The 26,584-nt window shown below is 47.1% G+C and overlaps 1 protein-coding gene across 2 annotated transcripts in view; it reads right to left on the bottom strand.

The window, feature by feature from the left end:
• The window catches only part of DMXL1 (Dmx like 1), a 1,868,248-nt gene that overhangs the window by 175,604 nt on the left and 1,666,060 nt on the right, over nucleotides 1–26,584 (bottom strand). For both annotated transcript variants that reach the window (XM_069625559.1, XM_069625560.1), the window contains exons 39-40: nucleotides 11,640–11,732; nucleotides 11,455–11,546 (exon numbers count right to left, since the gene is read on the bottom strand). In XM_069625559.1, the coding sequence (XP_069481660.1) occupies nucleotides 11,455–11,546; nucleotides 11,640–11,732 (185 nt within the window). The remainder of the gene's footprint in view (nucleotides 1–11,454; nucleotides 11,547–11,639; nucleotides 11,733–26,584) is intronic.

Genomic DNA, 26,584 nt, shown 5'->3' with positions numbered 1-26,584 from the left:
ATTATGTGCGGCTTAGTATTTGCATAAGTTGCAGAAATGTATAAATGATGTGACTAAAAACTGAACATGTGACTCATCCCTTAGATGTTCTGTATTGCACGAGAAGGAAACATGCTTACATCATAGACTGGACCCCCGAAGGATGCAATTCGATGACAATTGACACAGATGAAAATAAATAGATCTATTGTTAGCATAGCAATGGAAATTCAAGTCAATAGCAATGAGACGAATGAACATAGCACTATTAGGTACTCTACTCGCAAATAGATAGAAATTTAAAAATCTGCGAAATATGACCAGGATACATGGCCTTACCTTGACCAACAAACAGTTGGATTCAGCAAGCAGAGCAGTATGTTGCGGGAGAAAAGGTGGATGGCCACAGGTAGCGCACTGATGGGTATGCTCGAAGCGGACACAGAAGTTCACGGATACCACGACGACGAGCATATTAGCATAGATCTCAGTGGTTCCCAGGTAGCACGTTCAGGAGTTGACTTGCAAAGCACAAAGATGTTCTCATGAGACATATCGAGTGGTTTTTAAAGTATTAGAAACTGGGGTGTGTTTGTGAATGAATGACGTATGTATGTCGTGGTATTAGGGGGGCGGCCTGCTTCAAGGGGAGGCCTGGCTGGAGACACGGGGTCTGAGGAGGCCATGTGACCAATGGCCCCTTGGCGTGGGACACCTTTTGAAGTGTACATGCTGTTTGGCACCTTGGCCGTTTGCGCCCGTGACAGCCCCCCATGCCAGCGCTCATGATATGATATGATATGTCATTTGTAACGCGCCTATACACAAGTGTTTCAAGGCGCGACGAGGCAGGGAGTGGGGAACAGGGGGAGGACAGACAACGATCCTACTAGGCCAGGTGTCATTCAGACCGCGCAAGTGCAGGGGTAGGGGGAAGGGAAAAGTGCAGTACAAGGTAAGTAGAATAGAAATAAATAGATAAATAAATAGGGCCAGCTGGTGGCAAGTGCAAGGTAAGTGCAGACAAGTGCTGGGAAGGGGGGGCTGTAGGGATACAGAGAACAGTCCCGCAGTGCAGGGGTTGCCAGGGAGGCAGTGCAACTGGAGAGTGGCTGGGCCCAGGACCGAGGTCGGTGAGAGTGGCCAAGTTTCAGATTCAGTGCAGAATTTTGTGAAGAATTAGCAGGGGAGAGGGAGAGAGAAAGCAGAAGCAAAGAGGAAGGTTTTGAGGTGCTTCCGGAACCGGAGATGGTTCTCCTCAAGTTTCAGGGAGGCAGGAAGGCTGTTCCAGAGAGAGGCTCCTGCCGCGGAGAGAGATCTACCCCCAGCTCGTTGCTTCGAGAAGCGGCTGACCCTGAGGGAGTTGGAGACGGATGAGCGAAGGGCTCGGGAAGGAAGATATTTAGGAAGAGAGAGTTGCAGGTATTTAGGCCCCAGGCCCCAGAAGGCCTTGTGGACAATGCAGAGGGTTTTGAACTTAATCCTCGCAGCCACTGGGAGCCAGTGTAGAGATTTCAGTCCTGGAGAGATACGGTCCCTGGGCTTGAGGCCAAGGACAAGTCTCGCAGTTCTGTTCTGGATGAGTTGCAGAGGGCGGAGAGTGGAGAGTGGAGGCAGGCAGATTAAGATAGAGACTGTTACAGTAGTCCAGCTTCGAGAGAACCAGGGCTCGGGAGACAGTGAGCTTCTGGGGGAAGGAGAGGAAGGGAAGCATACCTCTAAGGAGGTGCAGCTGGTAGTGTGACTTCTTAGAGACGTCAGATATATGAGGAGAGAAGGAGAGTGTGGAGTCAAAGATGACCCCGAGGTTTTTTGCCTTGCAGGTAGGAGCAGGAAGAGGCCCAAGAGAGGCTGGCCAGAGAGCTGCAGGGAAGGAGGGAGTGGGTGTACCGATGAGTAGAATCTCAGTCTTACTAGCATTAAGGCGGAGGTCGTTGGCAGCACACCATTCCTGGATAGCAGACAGACAGTCAGAGATGAGGGCAGGAGAGGAGGAGGCCGAGGGTAGCCTGAAAATGAGCTGGGTATCGTCCGCATAGCACTGAAAGTTGGGGCAGAGGGCGGCGATGCGGTGGGCAAGAAGTGCCAGATACTGGTTGAAAAGCCAGGGAGAGAGATTAGATCCCTGGGGGAAAACCACAGGTGGAGAAAAAGATGTCAGAGAGGAAGGACCCAAGTTGGACCTGGGAGGGTCGATTGGAAAGGAAAGAGGTCAGCCACGCCAGAGCCTGACCAGTGATACCCAGGTTATCGCAGAGACGGTTGAGCAGGATGGCATGGTTGACAGTGTCAAAGGCAGAAGAGAGATCGAGCAGAATGAGAACACACAGAGTGTTGGAGTCGAGGTTCAAGAGCAGGTCATCACGGATGTTCAGGAGAGCAGTTTCCGTGCTTCTGGCCGCTCTGAAGCCGGATTGGTGGTCATGAAGACTACCAACAGCTTCCGCATGGAGGTTAAGCTGGGGATGGCCAGTTTCTCCAGGAGCTTGCCCAGGAAGGAAGTGATGGAGATTGGGCGATAGTTAGCCGGGCAGGAGGGCTCGGCAGAGGGTTTCTTAAGAAGAGGGTGCACAAGAGAGTGTTTGAGGGGGGATGGGAAGACTCCAGAGGCGAAGGAGAGGTTGCAAAAGTCAGCCAGGGCAGGAGCCAGGGAGTCGATGTGGTCCTTGATAGTTTTGGAGGAACAGGGGTGAACCTGTTTAGACGAGACCTTCATAGATCGGACTTGTCTGGAAACTTCGTCAGCAGAGAAAAGGGGAAAGGCAGAGAAGGAGGGAGGAGGGGTGGCTGCAGAAGGGCCGGAGGAAGAGCAGGGAAGCGAGGGAGGGAGGTGATAGGAGGAGAGTGAGGACAGGATGTCCTGAGTTTTAGAGATGAAGTGAGAGGGTGCGGGTGCGAACCGCCTTTGATAGAGGGGGTGGGATGGATGGGCCTGGGGCGTGCAGTTAAGGCACAGGAAGACTGCTGAATGGAGACACACTTATGTGGATTGCAGGGGGGCGGCCTGCCTCAGGGGAGGCCTGCCTGGAGACACGGGGTCTGAGGAGGCCATGTGAGCGATGGCCCCTGGGCGTGGGATACCTTTTGAAGTGTACATGTAGTTTGGCACCTTGGCCTTTCGCGCCCCTGACAGCCCCCCATGCCAGCGCGCATCCACCGGCGCGAACCGCCTTTGATACAGGGGGGTGGGATGGATGGGCCTGGGGCGTGCAGATAAGGCACAGGAAGACTGCTGAATGGAGACACACTTATGTGGATTGCAGGGGGGCGGCCTGCTTCAAGGGGAGGCCTGGCTGGAGGCACGGGGTCTGAGGAGGCCATGTCACCGATGGCCCCTTGTCGTGGGACACCTTTTGAAGTGTACATGTAGTTTGGCACCTTGGCCTTTCGCGCCCCTGACAGCCCCCAATGTAAGCGCGCATCCACTGGCGCGAACCGCCTTTATATCAATATATAGTATATCACCTTTATATCAATGATAGTATATCGTTGCTTATCAATAACAAATGCCACATACCGGAGATTCTTGTGAGCACAGACCCACACTTCAACCGGTGTATTATAGTAGTCAAGACCCTAAGGCCTGTATAATCCAATGGTAATTGTTAGTATAGATATATGTGTGACTTTTATAGAGACATAACCTACTGAAAGACTTTGAACAAGTGTTATTTAGTGCATGCATTATCGAGAATATGTTATGTTAGCTTAGATAGATAGTGACCACCCTGATTCACAGCGACCAGACCTTCACCCATTCCGAGCACAGATGTCTGACATCCATCCTTGAATGGAGACACACTTGATTCATTTAAAAAATCGAAAGAAACGTTGTTAAAATATATGTGGTGTTTTATTTTGTATCTTATTTTCATGACACAAAAATACAAGATTTTAAAGATTATACAGGTCAGGTTGCAGCACAGCGAGAGAAAATACCCTGTACTGACCGCTGTCACTCGGGAACGTTTCTCTAATGGCACGAACGGCACAGGCGGGTATCACTCTTCGAACGCGGTGTCCAAGCCTCCCGTGGAGCCACCATGTAAAGGAACGATAGGCCACCAGCCTGTACCACCTGTGAAAAGGAATGAAACAAACTGTTTTTAAATGACCAAGATAAGTTTAATAAATGTTTGTTGTCAATGACAATTCTTGTAACTAATGGCATTCTGCACGGACAAATGCTATCTAGACAATGCACACTATTGAACGACTTACATGCGTTACAATGATATGTAGATGTAATTTTGGATACAGTAGAAGATCATGAAATAGGAGTGGCATGACAAGCAGAGTATACTTACTCGTTACTCGGATTACGAGGACGAACAGTTGCGCGAAGTTCGTGCATAAGCACCATCATTATTCTCAACACGGCCCGTGTGAGGCAGGCTGCCCTGAAGTCTGGCAGCTCGGTGATGCATTGCGGTCGTGGCTCACCTTCCGAAATGTAGGCCAGGCATCCCGAGTTTTCTCGGCAGCAGTAGTTCTCGTCCTCAGTTGGCATTAGCTTGCACCGATTGCATGTGTACCAGGTGGAGACGCCGTCCATTCGACTAGGCCCAGGCTCTTCATCTGTTGATTCGTCCTGCCAACTGCCGTCCGAATCCCCATCGTTTTCGCATGCTTCCCTTTCCAGTAGTTCCTCCTCGGTATACTCCGGCTCGTACATGTCTGGCATTATTGTAGCCATTGTGTGGTAAACAGAGTAAAATAATTTACCGAGATGGCACAGGTGTTCACACGGGCTACAAGCGGCGAAGGTAGCTGACCAGAGCACTGAAACGAGTCACAGAATACTCAAAGTAACACAGAGAGAGGAATGGAATCGAAAATCTGCTGCTGTGTCTTGTGAAACGGTCTGTTTATACTTATTGAGCAAAGAGGCGTCCTGCCATTTCCATGGCGACACGTCATTAGCTGAAGCGCAGCGAATGTTGACACGAGACGTGCTTTGGCGTTGGGAAATGAGCGGTACGAGTCTGCTGATGACAGGCTAAGGGGCGGGGGAATTGATTTAGTGCCGCAAAAGCAGGTCAGCCAGGGCGATGGGGGAAAAGATAGGATTATCAGAAAATGGCGTCTCCCTAGTGCTTGTTTTCGCGTGCGTTTAATGGACGAAAACTCGGGTAAGGTCCATAGGAAAGTTTTCTAAAATCGAGCCACTTAGGCTTAAAAAAACATGGCCGACCCGTAGGGACAATAAAAATGTTTACTAGACCATGCCTTTCAACCTGAGAGGCAAACGGTTCTCACCGGGGCATATCACAGTCCGGTCCTGGATGAGGCTGAGATATGAACCATTTAGAAACAAGCAGTCAGTAATACATTTAGGAAAAACAAAGTACAGGACCTTTTTCAAGGAGGTACAGATTAGGAATTATGCCCCCACAGGACCCAAAAAGATATTGGTGCCAGGGCGCAGCAGATCACACATGTTCTCATTGGAGGGAGATTCCCAAGGCATGTCAAGTAGGCTCAGTGTGGATCAGTTGCAAGGGAAATACCTGCCGTAACCAATGCATCTCTTGGAATTGGTTGTTAACAGCATGAAAAGATGGAGGTGACAGATAAGCAAAATAGAATTTTGAATGACCAACAGGAAAAGGATATTTGAAAAAAACACTCTTCTGGTAAAGTCAAAGTGGGGGTTGACAATGTTCCTGCATCACAAAAAGAGAAGGCCACAGAAACATGCTTCTCTTGCCTGTCCAGGAGGAAAAAAACAGGACCAAAGTGTGATGGTTTGCAGTGCCCTGTATGTAGGTTAACTGCAATTGGGCGAACCATTATCTAAAAAGGTTAAAGAGACAGCAAATCTTTTAGAAGTGCTTTCTAGATCGTTCTCACATTGAAGGTCTATCCTGACTGGGTTGGGGAGGAGGGACAGCATGTTGGTAAACTAAATGTATGTGTGGACGGAGACTAGATTGCAAACCCAGTCACACAGCCGCTCTCCATTGTACCCAAACTGGGTTATGAGATTAATTGTTGAAATGTTCAAAATTATTAGAACCCAACATGGCAAATTTCAAAAATTGTCAGAGTCCTTGTTGTGTTTCAAAGAATAATATTTTATCAAAGACAATTCTTTCCAAGCAAGGTCACTAATTGATTCTTAGTGAGGAAGTAGCTAGCACATCTCTTGTTTAAACAGACTTATTGAGTCAATGCATTTCGGAGAGTGTTCTCCTTGGTCAGGGCAAGTCTATGTTATTGCAAACATATACAGTGTACATCAGTGAAAACAATCAATGTAATAAAATAAAAATAAACATAGTAACATACCAACGTGGGTAGATTCAGGTGAGGATTGGAATACCGAAGGACAAGAGAACAGAAGAGAAGTAAAAATCAAGGACAGTTTGCCTGTTGGTCAGTGTCTAATCAAATAAGAATGCCGTTTACCTGAAGAGTGTCAAGCCCGTAGGTAAAGAATCGGTACTAATGCCGTACGTGTAGTCCAAAGTGCGTTCAGGAAAACGCCAGATTAACACAGGGCAGGAACGCGTGTAACGTTCTGTGGATAGATATGGAGTGTGAATCAATAAACCCTTCCAGCGCTGGGTGCTGGATTCTCAAAAGTTAAAAAGAGCTGCGTAATGCATACCTGTCGTGTCTGTGCTGCTTGCAGAGCTGCAGCCGAGGCCGAGTCAGTCAATCGCAACTCTGTGTAACGCTGTTGCCATGGTAGCGGTGCTGTTAAAGCCTCGTACTCGTATCGCGTCAATGTTTGGCGCGTTTCGGTACAACGGGGACTGATCAATGCAAATGCAGTAATTCAGAGTCCGATTGCAAAGGAAAATAATTACCAAGTACTGTAGACTGATCATGAAAATAAAATGAGTGTAATCCTGGAACTGTAAAAAAAAACATGAACATAAAAGACATACTCAACTGGCTAATGCAAGCCGGTCAGAGTCAATCACGAAAGGAAACTGAATGTAAAGTAGAGTCTCAATGTCAGGTAGGTGCAACAGTAATCTAAAGGTATCCGAGTCGCGGGAGGTAGCATCACATGGTGTCACCTTGGGTCCCAGAAAGAATGTCCGGGATCTGCGACCTAGGTACCTTTACTTAACTCATATGGCAACAATACTTGTATACACAAGAAACCATCATAGTAATGTAACAAGAAGTGAAAGAGACAACATAAAAATATACAAGAGGGTCAATATATGGGTAAATGAGAGAAATCCAAAGCACATCAAAAGATACATATACATTCAAATATAACAGTGATAATTAACTCCCAAGCCTGTCGATCCAAAAAGTTTCTCTCCTGTTGAGCCGCAGGCCCAGATCCTCATGTGGGTTGACTTTGGTCAGTACTTCAAGGATCAAAAACCTGATTTGTGTCAAGTTATGCTGTTTTTCAATCCAGTGACGAGACACTGCTGAATTCGGATTCACATTCCGGATGCAGGATCGGTGCTCATTCCAGCTAATTATTGCTGCTCTAGTGGACTGGCCTACATAATATTTTCCACATGGGCACTTTGTGCCATAAATAATGTTTATGCTGTTGCAAGTACCAAAGGTTCGGAGGAAAATCTTTTGGCCTGTACGTGGATGGTATACAGTGTTCCCCTTGATTACCATATTACAATTACTACGGTGTCCCTTTGTGCCTCTGAGTCTGAGCTGGATGTGTTGTTGGATGGATATTTGAACAGTTTTTTAGGAGCTACTGGACCATATTTGTCCATCCACGTATAGACCTCTTCATTAATATAGTCGTAGGGGTCTTTTTGAATTTTTTTACTTTCTTTGATTCTAGCTCGGTCTTATAGTCTTCGAGTTTGGTGTTGATATCTGCTAGAATAATTTTGTACTCTTCCTTGCCTAGCGAACCAACTAGTTCTTTCTCAATTTCTTGAATTTCGCTGTTCAAGGTAATCAGATTCTTGGATAGCTCTTGGATGGTTAATAAGATCAGGTCCAGGGAACATTTGTTCAGAATAGGCTCCCACTTGCGAACAAACTCCCTACTTTCCTTGCATAAAGTGGGACGGAGTTGAATACGAAGACCTCTTGGAATTCGTTGGTTTTTGAAGTAACGGCCTAATGTGATCGCATGTAATTTCCTGTTAATTTCTTTGCGTATCAGGTATTCTAATTGTTTAATGCGTTTGGCTGGGTCTTCAGTTGCGGTTGCATGCGAGCCAATAGATGTTTCACTGATTAATTTGAGAATTGCCGTCGCCTCCTCTGTTGAGAACCCTAGGGTTTCTGCGCATTTAGATGAAAGACCTTCAATGTCTTCAAAGGACATGTTAATATAGTAAAAATATAGTAAAAACCTCAGAAATTGCTTCGAAAATGGAGAGCGGCTGTGTGACTGGGTTTGCAATCTAGTCTCCGTCCTCAAATGTTTTTTTGAGTCAGGGTGTCTCTAGACTCATCACAGCCAGCTCCTGGAAAATGTTTTGATTTATTACGAAGCAGAGATCTCTCATATGAATTACTCAACTTGAAGTGCATTTACCAGGTGGGCCCGCTTACTCTTGTTTGTTCTTTCTCTCCCCCCCTCGCGAGACACATGCAAGCAGAGGCGCACAATTTTTGAAGCAATTTTTATAATCAAGGGGTACACTGTATACCATCCACGTACAGGCCAAAAGATTTTCCTCCGAAGCTTTGGTACTTGCGACAGCATAAACATTATTTATGGCATAAAGTGCCCATGCGGAAAATATTATGTAGGCCAGTCCACTAGAGCAGCAAAAATTCGCTGGAATGAGCACCGATCCTGCATCCGGAATGCAAATCCGAATTCAGAAGTGTCTCGTCACTGGATTGAAAAATGGCATAACTTGACACAAATTAGGTTTTTGATCCTTGAAGTTCTGACCAAAGTCAACCCACATGAAGATCTGGGCCTGCGGCTCAACAGGAGAGAAACATTTTGGATCAACAGGCTTGGGAGTTTGGTCCAAAACGGTCCCAATGAGGAGATTAATGATCACTGTTATATTTGAATGTATATGTATCTTTTGATGTGCTTTGGTTTTCTCTCATTTACCCACATATTGACCCTCTTGTAGGTTTTTATGTTGTCTCTTTCACTTCTTGTTACATTACTATGATGGTTTGTGTATACAAGTATTGTTGCCATATGAGTTAAGTAAAGGTACCTAGGTCGCAGATCCCGGGCATTCTGTCTGGGACACAAGGTGACACCATGTGATGCCACCTCCCGCGACTCGGATACCTTTCGATTACTGTTGCACCTACTTGACATTGAGACACTACCTTACATTCAGTTTCCTTTCGTGATTGACTCTGACCGGCCTGCATTACCCAGTTGAGTATTTCTTTTATGTTCATGTTTTTTTTTCCAGTTCCAGTATGACACTCATTTTATTTTCATGATCCGTCTACAGTACTTGGTAATTATTTTCCTTTGCAATCGGACTCTGAAATACTGCATTTGCAGTGATCAGTCCCCGTTGCACCGTAACGCGCCAAACATTGATGCGATACGAGTACGAGGCTTTAACAGCAACGCTACCATGGCAACGGCATTACACAGCGTTGTGATTGACCGACTCAGTGTCGGCCGCAGCTCTGCAAGCAGCACAGACACGACAGGTATGCATTACGCAGCTCTTTTTTACTTTTGAGAATCCAGCACCCAGTGCTGGAACGGTTTATTGATTCATACTCCATATCTATCCACAGAATGTTACACACATTCCTGCCCTGTGTTAATCTGGCGTTCTTCTGAACGCACTTTGTGACTACACGTACGGCATTAGTACTGATTCTTTACCTACGGGCTTGCCACTCTTCAGGTAAACGGCATTCTTATTTGATTAGACACTGACCAACAAGCAAACTGTCCTTGATGTTTACTTCTCTTCTGTTCTCTTGTCCTTCATTATTCCAATCCTCACCTGAATCTACCCACGTTGGGTATGTTACTATGTTTATTTTTATTTTATTACATTGATTGTTTTCACTGATGTACACTGTATATGTTTGCAATAACAGACTTGCCCTGACGAAGGAGAACACTCTCCGAAATGCATTGGCGCAATAAGTCTGTTTAAACAAGAGATGTGCTAGCTGCTTCCTCACTAAGAATCAATTAGTGACCTTGCTTGGAAAGAATTGTCTTTGATAAAATATTATTCTTTGAAACACAAGGACTCTGACAATTTTTGAAATTTGCCATGTTCCATTTATATATTAGGTTCTAATAATTTTGAACATTTCAACAATTAATTTCATAACCCAGTTTGGGTACAATAGAGAGCGGCTGTGTGACTGGGTTTGCAATCTGGTCTCCGTCCTCACATGTTTTTTTGAGTCAGGGTGTATCCAGACTCATCACAGCCAGCTCCTGGAAAACGTTTTGATTTATCACGAAGCAGAGATCTCTTATATATGAATTACTCGACTTGAAGTGAATTTACCAGGTGGTGCCCGCTTACTCTTTGTTTGGTAAACTAAAGGTATGCCATAAAAGGCAATAAACAAGACTCATTACAAGGACCATTATGCAATGTATCAACCTTATCATGGTACATGAAACCCTCTTTAAAAACACTCAAATGTCCGGTTGAAGCCACTCTTTTACAATGTAGAAGGTGTACTACAGATTGCGTCATTATACACTGCACGAGGAGCTGTATGCAACACACTTGCATTCTGGAGACCCAGAATGGTTTGGGGGAATGAATCTCATTATTGGATTACTATGCATATCGGTTTCTATTGTAAGCACAATGTGCCTCCCGATCATCTAACTTAAAACCATCTCAATCATCAGAAGCTGAACACAATAACTGCAATTGTTTCACAGCAAAGGGTCTTAATGAGAGCTCTTAATAGAACCCAGAGACCCCTTACACCTCAATTGGGGAGCACAATAGGAGGTTTAAACAATCCGCTCAGTCATAACGTCCTCCAGGTGCAGTGAAAGCATTAAAAGGTTCCTACAGCATAACCCTATCAACTCCCATATTTCAAAGATAAATAATCTTCAGAGAAAATATGATCCTTAGAAAAATATAATTTGATCAAATTTAATTAGAAACAAACATTGCATGCAAAATCTACAAAGTTGATCATTTGAAATAATCATTTTTAAGTTGACATCTTTCAGTTTGAAATTAACTCAGTCAAATGTAATTGCTAATAGAAACCTATTTTCTAAGTTAAATTGTGAGAACCTATTTCTGTGACAAAACATCATGGTTGATTGGTTTTATTGAACTTCGCTTGAAGTGGTATTTTGTATCTTGCAGCAACTGTCACTCTGTCCTGTTAAATAGCTGTAAGCAATCTCCCTGAAAGGGTACACATCTGGTATTTAATGTTTGATTCTAAATGTATGCTCACCAGATAGGTTGACTAAGCATATTAAAAGATGTTTTGAAATCCCATATGAAAATATGTTTGGATAAGTGACTACACAAGGCGTTTGAAGGATTAGGTGTACAATACTGAACCTGATGCTCATACCTGTTATCAGTTGACTGTCCAGCAGTAGCTATCAAAGAGGAGGAACTGATGAAAACAAAATCATTGGCTGTTTTGTTATGACACTGCCACGTCTGAAAAGAATACACAATTTGTGAGGTACAGACATCAGACATTGAATTATATTTGATTTTAGTGTAACTATGTTTGAAAGAAGGTCAGCCTACCAGGTAAGGTTTCGGTGTGCTTCCAGCAGCTGGACAATATTTCCAATTTGTCTGATACAGACTAATATGTCCATCACCATCAACAATTCCAAACTAAAATCAAAAAATCAAAATATGATCAATACACATTATTTTTCAAATGTGCATTATGTTTGTAGTATAGTTATAAACTACTGTAGCCATATCAGACCTCTGGCTTCATTTCAGAGTTCCTTAATTGACAACTACCAGCAGAAAAATGTTACTTTAACAGTGAATCTCAAAAATCGGTACCCTTCATAGATGTACATGGTTTATACAACCTTGTCAGTGCTCAGGTTCGAAATCTTGGGTCATTTTACACATTAGTTTTACTTTAACAGCCCAGTTTTTGGGCTTTTCCCCCCTTTGTCATCCAATGAGTAGGAAGGAGCATAATTCTAGCCGTCAGCATCCATTTCAGATTCTTTCAAGCACGCACAGTGTACTGTATACTCAAACCAGCTTCAGCACTGGAAAGCCTGTTGGGTGGTATGTTTGTCTCTAAAAGATTTTGACGCTCAAGGACTACAGGTAAGTACCTTCATTTTCCCCAAGGAAGTGGGAACAATGTGGCAGTGCCAATCATGCCCAGAGATATCTATGAAGGAATGGGAGCCCCAATTTCCCTATTTCACACAATATAAAAGACAGCTAGTCTTCATTAGCTGAGAGAGAGAGAAAGAGAGAGAAAGACAAAGAGAAAGAGGGAGACAAAGACAGAGAAAGAGAAAGAAAAAGAGAGAAAGAGAGAGAGAAAGAGAAAGAGAAAAAGAGAAAGAGAGAAAGAAAGAGAAAGAAAGAGAAAGAGAAAGAGAGCAAGAGAGAAAGAAAGACAGAGAGACAGAGAGAGAGAATGGCATTCCTGGAATGTGATGCTGCAGAGAAAAGAGCACTATAGAGAAGGAGGCGAAGGATTGAAAAGCAGACAAAAGCACGGGCAGCATGATCTGATGATCTGGAAGAGGTGAACAAAGGCAGGGTCATGGCTGGGGGCGGGGGCCAACAAACAACTCAAAGCCAAGATTTGATTAAAGGTTATTAATGCAAACAACAGGCAATGGGTGAATACGTTTCATTGAGGGTCACGTGTGGGGTATTCAATAAAATACAAAAATAGTCAGGCCTCTCTTGGGGTGGTCATCCTCAGATCTTCCTAATTTTCGGCAGGAACAGAATCACTCATAACTTCTGGCCTTTCTTGGTTTGGTGTGGTGTCTCTTTAGAGGACACTGCCACTGATTGAGCAACACCTGGTATTGGACCCTGGAATTGTAAGACCAAACCTCCCATCTCCTATGTAGGCTGTTGAGACCTTCTTTGGGTGCAGTTCCCTACCAATGTAGAAGCAGGACCTTGCCTCTCAACCAACAATTCTCTGACTGCCCTCTCATTTTGGAAACCTTATCACTTCCATTTTTCTCTTTTCTTTACATCCACTCTGCCCTTTTTATTCACTCTACTTGCATACTGAATGTTCTGTCACATGCTAGGCTGCTGCACATCCACTCCTTTTTTCTTCACTGTCTTTCTTGGTCATTCCCTCCAGTCTAAATTCTCTTTCCTCCTCATTATTAATGTAATTAGGGTATTTAATGAGAGCAGACCTACCTTGGGAAGCCACAGAGCGCTTTACAATCAGAGGGAAGATCACAGTCAGAAGCAGGGCAACAAGGGGGTGGGGAGCTAACTACGGGATGGGGGGCAATTTGGCAGCAGTGGATCTGCAAGCAACCAGTGGAGGAATCAGTGGGAGCAGATCACTCCTCTAGAATCCTCGTGCTTGTATTTAAACACTGTAGCCTCCTCTTTCACATCCCTCTTAAATCACTTCTCCTTTGTACAACTCTTCTCCTACAACTCTGCTACTAAAGACTATTCCTCCTGCTTCCTGCTCCTTTCACCCTCGTCCACCTGCGCTCCCGTCACCCTCCACCTTTCCTCCTCATCTCACTGCCATGTACCTTCCATTGTGTCACACTCAGCACTCCCAACATACACACTCTTCTGCCCTTCCCATCTCCTTTTATTCCCTGCACGGAACAGGGTGCATAACTGATTTAAAAAAAAAATGTATGAATCTTGCATGTGTTGTAATTGGGCTTTGTGTCCCATGAAACTACAAACTTCAGAGGGGAGACACCCTGTGGGGAAGGCTGTGTCATGGCTCCATAGGTCAAGTTTTTATTTTCATTCAATTATTCTATTGCAACCCCACATAACCACATATCGGAAAAGAGTTTAAAAACAAAGCATCAATAAGCATTCGTAAAAGTACATCAATGAAGTTATTAGCAAGAATGAAAAAAAATGATTTAACTTGTGAGATACAAGTAATGCAAGATCACTTGGGATACCGATAACCAGAAGTTGCAGATGCTGAACAGACTATTCTCTGCGAAGGAGTACTTCAGGCGGATGACCACGGACCAAGGTTAGTTTACGGGATGCTGCCATCTTGAATTCAGAGATCAAAACATGATGTTAACTGATACGCAGCAGCACCAGGTTCTCCCTTCTGCCATATCAGAGCAATTTGTTGATTTCCTGATGTGAGCCGAACACTTTGTATGCTAAAAGACATGTGTGAGCCTTACTTGCAGATTTGCCTCACTTAGAAAACCATCCTTCAACATGACTATCATGGTTCTCTATGGACAACTCCGGATCAAGGTCTGCAGGGTTTTCACATCATTCAAATAAGTCTTTCTACATACCTGACAAAGCTGTCCAAGGGTCAATGGGGCAGCTTAAATAGTTTGGGCTTCCACTTCTCATATAAAGCGTCCTTTTCTGAATCGTGCGCATGCTGGGTTGCAAGAACAGGTGGGTGCACAGCTCTGTCTCTACCAGGACAGCATGCCTGCAAACTTCTGTTTCTGTAAATCCATCTTCACTATGGTTCTGTGTGTCCTGAACCGTTCGGGAGCAGGCTCTGTCCGTTACAACCTTTAGTTGTGCCATTCTGTTTTCATGGCCCACCCACTCTCCAGAGGTGGTAATGGTGTTTGCAATGGGAAGTATACACAAGGCAGAGGATCAACTGCAGAGCTCAGCATTTCTCTTTCCTTGACCTGCATCTCAGCCCCCAGTGCCACCCCATCTCATCACCCAGCATCCAGTATGGGACTTCATTACAGAGGAACAAGTGGGACAGTTGACAGTTGGAAGAGGAAAAAGGATTTTCTAAAAGAGGAAGAGAAAAGTAGAGAGGGGAATGGTTGGAGATGAAGAGCAAGAGCAGGAGGTTTTATGAATGACCAGGAGGAGGACAAAGAGGTCCACACTTCAGACCCACCATGGTTCAAGAAAACCGAGTCAACATGCAGGAGAGCTGGCACCAGGGGCAGTTGGTGAGACCAGTGGAGCCAGAGCAGGATGAAAGCCAGGAAACAGGAGTAAACAGGTAGCAAACCTTGTGGCCCTGGGCCTAGAAGGTTAACCCCTAAAGGCTCAGAGTCACCTGGGGTCAGCTTCAGAGTAACACAATGATCTGGTACCTAGAGGAAGAATCCGACAAAGAGAGAGTCTGCTGAGCACCTCGGGACAGCAGCAGGTGGTGACCAGTTCGAGTGTTAGGAAGGTTGCTGAAGCAAGTAAGGGGCACTACAGTCCCTTATCAGTGATATCAGAAATATAGGGTGGGATTCAGACTACCACAACATTGAGAAAACAATAAGTATGGCCCTGAGACCTTTGAGCTAGTACTTTGAGCTAGAGCAGGGGCTACATTGTTATTTTGATCTATCTTGACACTTTATTTTGATTTTAGCGAAAGCTCCCTTTTATCAGGTGAAACCCCAGCCCCAGATCATTTCTCCCAAACCAGTCCTTGTGATCCTTACTGTCTAGCCCTGTAACATTGTTGACAGAGGGGACCTGGGCAGTATAGCTGTTGGCTGGAGGGAGCCTTTTTGGATATTTCACTGTCCAATTGCAAAGAGGGTTAGCTAATGTTATTTTCTGAAGTGTGCTGTGTGTGTGTGTGTTTAAATAAACGTGCCTTGAGAACACCAGTCAGCATTCAGTGGATGCCGGTTTCGTGAGTGTCTCTGCCTTCAATCATTGCGTCTGCGGAGATTACGCAGCAGGAAATGTTACTGAAAGCTTTCCACCTGAAGATCTCATTTGCAGAGACTGCACAGTGGGAAGCGTCAATTTTGAATGCTTTCCCTAAAGTGAAGTGTGCTCCGGGGCAGGCGACCACCAGAGCATTTCTGGAGGGAGGACCGCTCTTTCCCTGACCAGTGCGAATTGCGTGGAGCAGGAGAAAGCAGAAGACAAAGGCAGCGGAGCGAGCTGACGCATATGCAGCACCCTGTGAGTTCACTAGTTGAATGTGACCACGGAACACACTGATCGCCCGCTAGCCCGCGCTTCTAATTTTGAATACCTAACTAATGCTAAGAGGCAGAAGTGGAGGATTGGGCCTAACTTTGCATACCAAAATAAGGCTCATCAGCTAAAGTGGCAGAATAAGAACATCAGGGGCAATAGTAATTATGAAGATGATAAAAACCACCATTGTCAAAGCAAAAATAAGGCAATAGGAAACTACCTTTGCAGTAAACAATATTGTCCACAAATAGGGCAGTTAAGAAGATCAATTGTAAATTCTATTATCACCAAGAGGAAGAGGCAATAATTAAGAAAGACCCAAACAAGCATTACCAGACCCAAGAAGAGCGAGAGTGATAAAAAGCCATTATTTAATTGCAGCAAATGCGGGGAAGCAAGTGTGGCAGAAGAGCTGTCCTCCTGATAGTCCGTATTCAGGAGGAGAAGAGTAGAATCTGCATCCCGTGACATTACACAGAACATTAACCGTCAATACATTCAGGTCTGTGTCCTGTAAGGGTGCAGAAGTAGAAGCGGGACACAAAAAAGTGGCATGTTTATTGTCAAACTTTTATTTAAGGGAAAAATATGGAAGAACCCTACCAGTCCCTAGAACTAAGAGGGGTTGCCTCAAACAAAACTAATGATAATGTCAGAATGTCTGACAAAATCAAATAGTCTGCTGTCCTAAGTTCCAAAACCTATTTCAGTCCCTTACACTTCAAAAGAAAACTAAATAACACCTCTTGCCCTGACTCCAGAAGGGTGGTTCCTTCCTTCTGGATGATTTAAGGCAGTTCATAACTGATGGGGGAATATCCCCCCCCTTCCCCTGGACGATACTAGGCCTTTCTACAAAGTCCCACACAGATGGGAAAGGAGGTCTCCCTTAACCAGCCCTCCTCCAGGCTCTCTTTCAACAGTCACAATGATATCTGGATTTTACCAGAGGATGCATCTTTCCTCCTCTGGTCTTCTCTCAACCTTTGGCAGAGGATATCTTTCCCTGATCTTCTCTTGCTTTTGACTAAAGAATGTTTCTCTGTCCTGTTGGTCTTCTTCTGACCTTTGCCAAAGGATATCTCTCTCTTCCCCTGGTCTTCTCGTGTGCTTAAGTGGGTCCCATACCCCTTTCACAGATTTATAAGGTTTAAGTTACTTACCTGTAACTATTGGTCTCCAGCATGGGTCTGGCATGGATTCACATGCTCATGAATATTCTCTGTCGTCAGGCTGGCAATCCTCAATTAAAAAAAACGGTTTCACTTTTAAAACTGTATTCCTAAGGGACTCAAGATGGCCGCCAGCACTGTGTAGACGTGCCGTCGGCGCTCTCCGGACCCAGCAGCATAGGGGAGCCCACCGCCCCTGTCACAGGTGTTCTTGGTGACTGAGACGCCTTACCGGAGAGGGAGGGGAGTGCGGAGAGCAATTTGGAGCCGGCATAAACCCTGGACGGCATCCCCTGGAGGCCTTGGATGTGAGGCTGCGGCGTCATACGGGTCCAGCCGTGGAGGAGGTTGGAGGCCGCGGGTGCAGCTGTTGGCTGGGGCTCGCGGGGAGGAGCAGCAAGGTGACGAGGAGCGAGGCCGAGAGCTGAATAGTGGGGGACCCGCGATCTGGATCTCGCTCTGAGTGCTCCGTGGAGGACGAGAGAGGAGCTGCGGGGGAGTGTGTGGGGAGCAGGCGGAGAAGCGGCTCCGAGTCAGATCGGGGTGCCGTGCAGAAGAGGATTTCCAACGGTGAGACGGCGTGAAGATAATCATCCGCCTCCTCCTCCTCCTCCTCCTCCCGAAGAGTGGACACTGTGTAGGGGGAGCAGGCTGGGGGAAGTGCCTGCCTCCCAGGCACTGCAGAGGACCCATTTGCAGAGGGGGGGGGGGTTCGGAGCATTGCCCCCCTGGTGGAATCACCCCCCTGGCACCAGAAGCGGCGGGTAGATGGACAGGGGCCGCCTCACAGGGAACCTGGATCGCGGTCTGCGGAGCCGCGCGACCCACGTGGGACCCGGGGGACGGACCTCCTGGTGATACCCTTGCCTCCCCGCAGATACAGGTGCTCCTGCTGCAAGGGACGGGCGGGAGAGCGGCTCTCCCCCAGAGGGAACTGTGAGGACTTCAGGGAGGCCCTTTTAGGAGACTGCCACGGGGGTCAGTGTAATCGGGGGTGCCCAGAGTGGATCTGCCGTCCGGCTGGAGGGGGAGCAGGGGGGCACCTCTGGCAACCGTAAGGGTTTAAAGATTTAAAGGTCCTCTTGCCTATTTTTTTTTTTTTTTTTCTTCCTTCACGACGCTGCTCCGGGTCCCCGGTGGGTTAAGAGGTGGGATCCGTGGACTCCGGCTCATCCACAAGCCCTGTTTGGGTCTGGCAACTCAGGAGGTGACAGCGGGGACTGCTACAACATGGCCACCAAATCCAAAAACAAAGGTGGGAAGGGGGCGCCAGCCGGAGGTGATTTAGTTGGAACACTACCTGCAATTTGGCCGGCGCATACCCCAAGAGAGGGCCCTGGAGAAGCCCGGGAGAAGTCGGGCGACGATGCAGATCAGGATATGGCGGAGGGGCGCACGATGATGACTAGACAGGAATTCTTGGGAGAGCTCCATGCCTTACAACTGAATTTAGCCAAGACCTTTCAAGATCAATTTCAACTAATGAGATCAGATCTGAATGAGGCCCTGGGAGAGATAAGGCAGGAAACGCGCCAATTGGGGGAAAGGACAGATACCCTTGAAAAGGGCCTCCAAGAGATAGAGGAGGAAACCACGGCCAACAGTGAAGCCATAGAGCGTTTGGACATGGCTACGAGGAATCTGGAGATCCAACTCGAGGACTTAGAAAACAGATCACGTAGGGTTAACATCAGAGTGAAATCGTTACCAGAATCTGTCTCGGATAAGGATCTAAAGGAGGTTCTCCAGGGCATCTTCGCGGGCATCTTGGGCGAAGGTAACCCTGAGAAGATTGAGTTGGACCGGGTTCACAGAACCGGGCGGTTTGTCAAAAGCCAGACAGCGAGACCCAGAGACGTCCTGGCGGCGTTTGGTAGATATGCCCAAAAGGAGGCAATCCTACATGCGGCAAGAAGGAGCGAACCCCTTATGTTTGAAGGCCAGCAGATTGCATTGTTTCAAGACTTGGCAGCTAGCACTCTTGTGAAGAGGAGGCAAATGGGTCCGCTAGTGAAAGTGTTGAACGAGAAGGGCATTCGATATAAGTGGACTTTTCCGTTTGGGCTACTTTTTGAATGGGAGGGAGCCCAGAAGCGAGTGACAACCCTGCAGGAAGGGGCCGACGTACTTCACATTGAACTAGAGGAAACTCCGACGAGCTCAGGAGCTAGGGGAGCAATAGGACGCAATAGGCCGAAACCATGGAGCTGGTCAACTGTGGGAGAGAGGAAGAGGAAAAGTGGCAAAGATGGTATGAGGAGGCAAACAGAAGTCCTAATGAAGAGCGGCGTAGCTCTCCCAATGTCTTATAAATCTAACTCGAAAGGAGGGGCGGTGGGCCTCAAGAAGGAGAAATGAGGACTTGGGTTGGAGGAGGAGCAACCATTTTGGGTACGGTAAGGGCGGAGATGCCCGAGTTGGGAATGATGAGTAGGCGGGAAGGGGGGGGGTCTTCCAGGGAGGGCGAGGGGAGGTTTGGTGAGGGAAGGTGGAAGGGGGGGTGGGGATGGGGCGCGACATTCAAGGAGAAGAAGGGAGGGAAGACAGTTGTCCAGAGGAAGATCTCAGTCGTAACTATTAACCTCTTAAGTGGATAACGCATAATGTACGTGGATTAAACTCTCCCCTGAGAAGGAAAAAATTGGAACTCTTTGCGAGATAGGAGAGGCCCGATATTATGGGACTCCAAGAAACGCACTTGCTATCCAAAGACCAGGGTCGGTTGAAGCTGAGAGGCTTTGATCAGATATTGCATGCCTCAGGTCATAGTAAAGCAAAGGGGGTGGCACTGGCTATCCGGAACACAGTTAATTTCAGAGTGAGAGAGGTCACGAGAGATAAGGAGGGGAGATACTTGGTGGTTAGAGGGGAATGCCAGGATACCCCTTACACAATAGCGGTGGTATACAGTCCCAACTCTGGTCAGGAGCAATTTTTACTGTCGGTGTTGAAAGTGTTGGAAGAACAGTTCTGGGGGCAAATTGTCCTATTGGGAGACCTGAATATTGCATGGGATGGGGTACGGGATAGAAGTGGTTACGGATCCAGAGGTGGAGGAGCAGTCCTGTCGGCAGAATTAAAGGATAAGATAAGGAACCTGGGGATGCGGGATGTGTGGCGGGAGATAAAGGGAAACGCGGAGGGATATACCTTTCTATCGGGGGTCCATGGATCTCAATCTAGAATAGATTATATATGGGTCTCAGCTGGGTTAGTGGGTTATATTCGGGATGTGCAGGTAGAACCGATTGGAATAGCTGACCATAAGGTAGTATCAGTGGTGATGGATTTGGGTAGAAGGGGGAGGGGTGTATGGGGCTGGACTGGAAGTTTCCTAGTGCGCTTTTGAGAGACCCGGTAGTTCAGGGAGAAATTGAGGAGAAGATTAAGACCTTCTTTGCTATAAATAGGCTGGAGGACACGGGGAAAGGGATACGGTGGGACGCTTTTAAAGCGACTATCGGAGGGGATCTAATTGCTGCATCCGCTTTTCGAGTGAAGCAGTTAAGAGCTTTGGAGGTGCAATTGGAGGCAGAGGTTGAGGCAGCTATGCAGATAGCAGGGGCAACTCCATACCGGAAAGCTATGCGGGAATATAGGAAGGCGCTGGGCCAGTTAGAATTGCTACGTACCAAAAAGGCAGAAGGGGCACTCCTAGCCGTGAGACAAAAGTATTATGCAAAGGCAAATAAAGCGAGTACGCTTCTAGCACGGCTACTTAGAGGAGCAAGGGCCAAAAATGCCATCACTGCCTTGAAACTGGGCAATGGGGTGAGGATAACTGAGAAGGAAGAATTGAAGGAGGCCATTGCAGAGTTTTATGACTCCCTTTACACGTCCCAGAACCCCCTTAGTGAGGCGCAAGACAGGTTTCTACAATCCGTCCAGCTTCGGGAAATAGAGGGCGACTCGAGGGAAGCCTTAAACAGAGTAATCACGGAGGAGGAAGTAAGGGGGGTGGTCAGGGCTCTCCCAGTAAATAAAGCCCCCAGCCCCGACGGTTATACCGCTGCCTTTTATAAAATGTTTATTACACAATTAGCACCGCAGTTGACTTCCCTATTCAACACGTTTCGACGGACTGGTAAGATTTCCCCGTCGATGGAAGAAGCAAAGGTGACTCTCGTCCTCAAGCCGAATAAGGATCCAGAGGAGAGAACGGCGTATCGCCCCATTGCTTTGATTAATATAGATGCCAAGATTTATACTAAAATCTTGGCAAATAGGTTGAACACTATTCTGCCCTCGCTCGTACATCCCGACCAGACGGGTTTTGTCAAAGACCGGCAGACAGCAGATAATATCAGGCGAGTGGCTCACTTAGTTGAAAAAGTCCAAAGGACATCTACCCCAGCGGTTTTGGTGGCGCTTGATGGGGAAAAGGCCTTTGACCTTGTGGAGTGGCCTTTTCTGTTTTACGTGATGGAAAGGATGGGCATTAGGGGAGAATTTCTCAAGATGGTCCAGGCCAATTATCAAGCACCATCTGTTAGAATAATGGTTAACAGGCCAGCTACTAGAAAGATCAACTTGCAGAGAGGGACTAAGCAAGGCTGCCCCCTATCCCCTATTCTCTATGCGCTGTACCTGGAACCCCTTCTGCAAGCGATCAGGGAAACACCGGATATACGAGGCATCCCGTTTGGGGGGGGAACAGCAGCTTTTGCTGACAACATGCTGCTGATGTTGACGGTGCCCAAACAGTCGCTTCAGGTTAGCTTATCCCTATTAGAATATTTTGGGGAGGCCTCGGGTCTCAAGGTTAACGCTACCAAGTCAGAAATCCTCAATCTATCGCTTAGGGGACTAGAACTTGAGGAGATGAGGGAAAGTACTCCCCTATTGTGGAGTCCTGGTGGGATTCGCAGTGACTTTCGTAGATGGCAGAGCCTTAGAGTGTCATGGCTAGGGCGGATCGTAGCAGTGAAAATGGTTGTGCTCCCGCGGCTGCTGTATTTCTTCCAGGCTATCCCACAACCTGTCCCACCAAGCTTCTTTAGGGAGCTGGGGACTCTGACGGGGGATTTTGTGTGGGAAGGGAAAAGACCGAGAGTGCGGGGCGGCCTGTTAATGGCATCTAGACAGGAGGGGGGCCTGGTTTTGCCGAATTTTCGGCAGTATTATGAGGCCACTCAGTTACGGATTGTCAGGGAATGGCTGCAGGGAGAGGAGAGCCAGCGAGAAAAAATCTGGGTGAGAATGGATAGAGCGGCACCCCACCATTGTCTCTCGGAGGTCCTATGGCTCCCGAAGGAGCATAGGCCGCGGCACCTATATGAAAGCACGAACACCAAACTACTGGTGGACATTTGGGATGCCATGGTGCGGGCCAAGGGAATTACTTCTTTCCCGTCTCCATTTACGCCGCTATTCGGAAATGGCGACTACTCCCCGGGCTTGGAGAGGGGGGGCTTTTGTGTGTTGGCAGGAAGGGGGATGTGGGAAGTTATGTGACATGTTCCGAGAGGGGGCATTGTTATCATTCGAGGACTGCAAGAGGGTTTTTGCAATACAGGAGAAGGAAAGATTGCGCTATGCTCTAATAAGACATTGGGTACTACATCCGGGAGTTAGGAAAGCGGCAACTAGGGGTCCGACAAAATTTGAAAGGTTTTTGCTGACCAATGACGGTGCGAAAGGCCTTATCTCCAATATCTCTAAGATCCTGAATAGTTCCGATTCCGATCTTCAGTGGCCATATATGCGGAAATGGGAAAAGGCTCTAGGAAGGGAAATCAGTAGAGGGGAGTGGGAAAGTCTTTGGAAGAAGATACCCAAATTAGCCAGAGCCTCCCAGCTCCAAGAAGCATGGTACAAGCTTCTATTCCGATGGCACTACACCCCAGCCAAACTGCATAAAATGTTTCCCACGAGACCGGATGGATGCTGGGGGGGGTGTGGGCAGGTAGGCACGGCAGAACACATTTGGTGGCAATATCCCAAGATTGCTTCTTTTTGGGCCGAGATACAAAGGGCGCAGGAGAGGCTTTTTGGCCCAGGAGACACGCGGACCACGATGCAGATCCTCCTGGGCGTCCGAGGGAATTCTGATGAGGGGAGGATGGGGGATAGGGAGAAAGCAAGAGTAATTTTGATGCTGGCAGCCCTTTTGCTGATAGCCCAAAGATGGAGGAGCCCAGAGATTCCAAAGGAACAAGACTGGCTGCGGAAAGTTTGGGACATAGTAGCCTTGGAGTGGGCAACATATGCAATGGAAAATAGAGCGCAAAGTTTTGCTACCGAATGGGGAGAGATTATGTCTTTTCTCAAGGATGACTACAGAGTGATATGGTGTCCTCAGCGACTGAGACTCCTTGAGCTACAATAGGGCAAGGGAACTGTCTGGGAGAGGGACTATGAGGGATTTTGAATGTTTGTCGTCCTGGGTGGGGGGGGGAATTTTTCTTTATTTATTGTTGCATTGATGTTGAAATCTAAAAAGTTCAATAAAAAGAGTTTTTAAAAAAAAAAAAAAATGTATTCCTCCTCTAAAACAATCACTGGCCTCTGGTTTATGCTGCCCCCTATCCAATGACAGTCCTCTCCCTAAGCCCTGCCTTTGGCAGCCATCTTCAGATTTGGTAAGCATGTAAAGTGGCATTTTGACCAAAAAGAGTCACAGTTGGGCCGGAGGGAGGGTTTGCATGTGAATCCATGCCAGACCCATGCTGAAGAACAATAGTTACAGATAAGTAACTTAAATCTTTTTTATTTATTGATTTATTTTTACATTTGTAAAGTGCCTAAACCCTGACGCATCAGGGCACTGCTGCGAACCAGTTACATGATACAGAAGCTTCAACAGAACTGTCATCCCGCCCACGACACACAGACATGGTAACAATACAGTTTATTGTGGTAGTGACTCATTGTTGCCCGACAGGTTTAAGGAGGACCGCAAGGTTTTCAGGGCTTTACGGAAGGCCCAGTAGGAGGCCTCTGCTCTTAGATCAGGGGTGACTGCGTTCTATTGGTTTGCGGCCTTCTCCAGCATGGGGTCTGGCATCGATTCACATGCTCATGAATAACGAATACACAGCAGTACACATTACACAACCATGGGAGGTGGCAAGGTTCAACAAAAGCTATTAACATTTACCCCTGGAACAGACTCACCACAAGCAAACAGTTTGCGTAGCACCACCTGGCTGACTCTGGACTCCTCCCGGGAATCCCCGTCGAAGGCATCGTGGCGCTGTTACAGAATATTCACTTGATGCATGTTGTAAACATTTGTTACAAAAGCAGTTAAATACATTCAATTACAGTGTAGAGAGTTGTTCCGAGGTTACAGAGGAACAATGATGGGGGCAGTGCCGTATAGTCATGATTTGGTCACGGTTTAGTTGAACAGCTTTGTTTTTAGTACTATTCTGAAAGTTGTGAGGGATTCTTCATTTCTTAAACGGAGCGGAAGAGAGTTCCAAGCTTTGGGGGCTAATACTTCAAAGCTGGTTCCGCCCGCTTTAGCTCTGCTGTATGTTGGGACTGAGAGTCGGTGTGAGTATTGGTCACGTTTAGGCCTATGGGCAGGGGGCTGGTGTATTCTTTCAGCAAGGTAGTCTGGGGCGGTATGGGCAAGGCATCTGTGCGTGATTGTGGGGCTTTGAAGGTTATGCACTCTTTAACCAGCCAGTGTGCCTCTTTTCTTTCCTGGGAGATGTGGTCTCTCCTGGGGATGCAGAGTGCAGCTCTAAGGGCATTGTTTTGTGCAATTTGCAGTTTGTTGATGTTATTTGCGGAGGTGCCTAGGAGTAGGATGTGACAATAATCCTATTTTGCACCTATTGTGGCTCTCGCAATGTTAAAAAAATTCTCTGGTGATAGGTGAGATTTCACCGCATTTATAATTTTTGAGGTGAGTGCTGCTGAGGATGATATGGTGCTGACTTGCCTATCCATTGATCGAGTGGAGTCCAAGTAGACACCAAGGGTTTTCACTGCAGCAGAGGTAGTAATGACAGTGTTATCGATGCTGAAGGAGCTATACTTGTCGTCAAGTTTTTTTTAGGGATTCTTTGGGGCCTACAAGTAGTATTTCTGTTTTTTCCCCATTTAGACATAAGCCATTAGCTGCCATCCAGGCCTGGATGCGTGCGTATGCGTGCGTATGTGTCTTGGAGGGTGTTGAGGTCTTGCTCATAGTTACCTTTTAGGGGAAGGCCTTTCCATGATTCACAAGTCCAAAGTTCACAGACAATTGGGAAGTCTTTCGAAAACTCTTGTGCGTGCTGAGGAATGCAAGGTCCTCTCGGCCGGCGACAAAGGTTTCGGGAAGAAAACAGGCAACACCAAAGACTCGTTGAGGTGAAATTCCGACGGGACCTTCGGCATGAAAGCAGGGTGCGTACGCAGCACCACCCTCGATTCGTGGAATGTCAGATACGGCTGCTTGCAGGACAGGGCCTGGATGTCAACCACTCGTCTGGCTGAGGTGATGGCCACAAGGAACTCCGTCTTCCACAAGAGAAACTTGAGTGGGGCCTGATGCATAGGTTCGAAGGATGCCCCCAAGAGTCTTGTCAGGACTATGTTTCTGGCGGGAAAGATCGAACTTCCGGCACTTGGAGTAGGCCGCTGTCGCGAAGAGATCGATCTGGGGTTGGCTCCATTTGTTGAACAGAAGGTCCACCTAGTCCTGGCGAAGTTCCCACTTGTGGCAAGAATGCAGCACCCTGCTGAGCGAGTCCGCGATGTTGTTCTTGATTCCCGCCAGGTGGAAAGGGACGAGCAACATGTCCTGACAAATGGCCCAGCACCACAGGTCCTGGGCATCCATGTAGAGTGCCGGCGAGCAGGTCGCTCCACGCTTCAGGATGTAAAACATGGTGGTGGTGTTGTACGTGAAGATCCTCACCATCTTGCCCTTCAACAAGGGAGAAAAGGCTTGAGGGCCCAGAATACGTCCCGAAGCTCCAAGACGTTGATGTGGAGGCCCTTTTCTTCAGGTTGCCAGAGGCCTCTGGCGTGCAACTGTCCGGTGTGGGCTCCTCAGGCGTCTAGAGAGGCATCTGTGGTGACTGTCTCTTGGTAAGGCAGGATTTGAAACAGAGTCGCTTGAATGAGATGCGGCTGTTCACCCCACCACTTTATCGCCCAACAGACCTCCTTGTTGAGGGAGATCTTGTCTGCAAAGGTCCCCGATACTTGCATCCACCTCGCATCCAGGAACTCCTGGAGAGGCCTCATCTGAAGTCTGCAGGGGCAGACGAGGCTGATACAGGAGGACATCATGCCCAGCAGCGACTTGATGGCCCACACCATTGCCGTCTGCGTCGATGACAAATGCTGTTCTTTTCCTTGTATGGCTACTACCCTCTCCTCAGAGGGGGACTCCAAACATGTTACTGTGTTGAGCCTGGTACCCAGAAACAGCATGTTTCTGAGATGGTGTCAAGAAGGACTTTGGATGGTTTA

This window comes from Ambystoma mexicanum, chromosome 6p (genome assembly GCF_040938575.1).
Source record: "Ambystoma mexicanum isolate Mex_15411 chromosome 6p, UKY_AmexF1_1, whole genome shotgun sequence".
NCBI lineage: Eukaryota > Metazoa > Chordata > Amphibia > Caudata > Ambystomatidae > Ambystoma > Ambystoma mexicanum.
The sequence above is the reverse complement of the archived record's forward strand: the minus strand, read 5'-3'. Positions and strand labels throughout refer to the sequence as shown.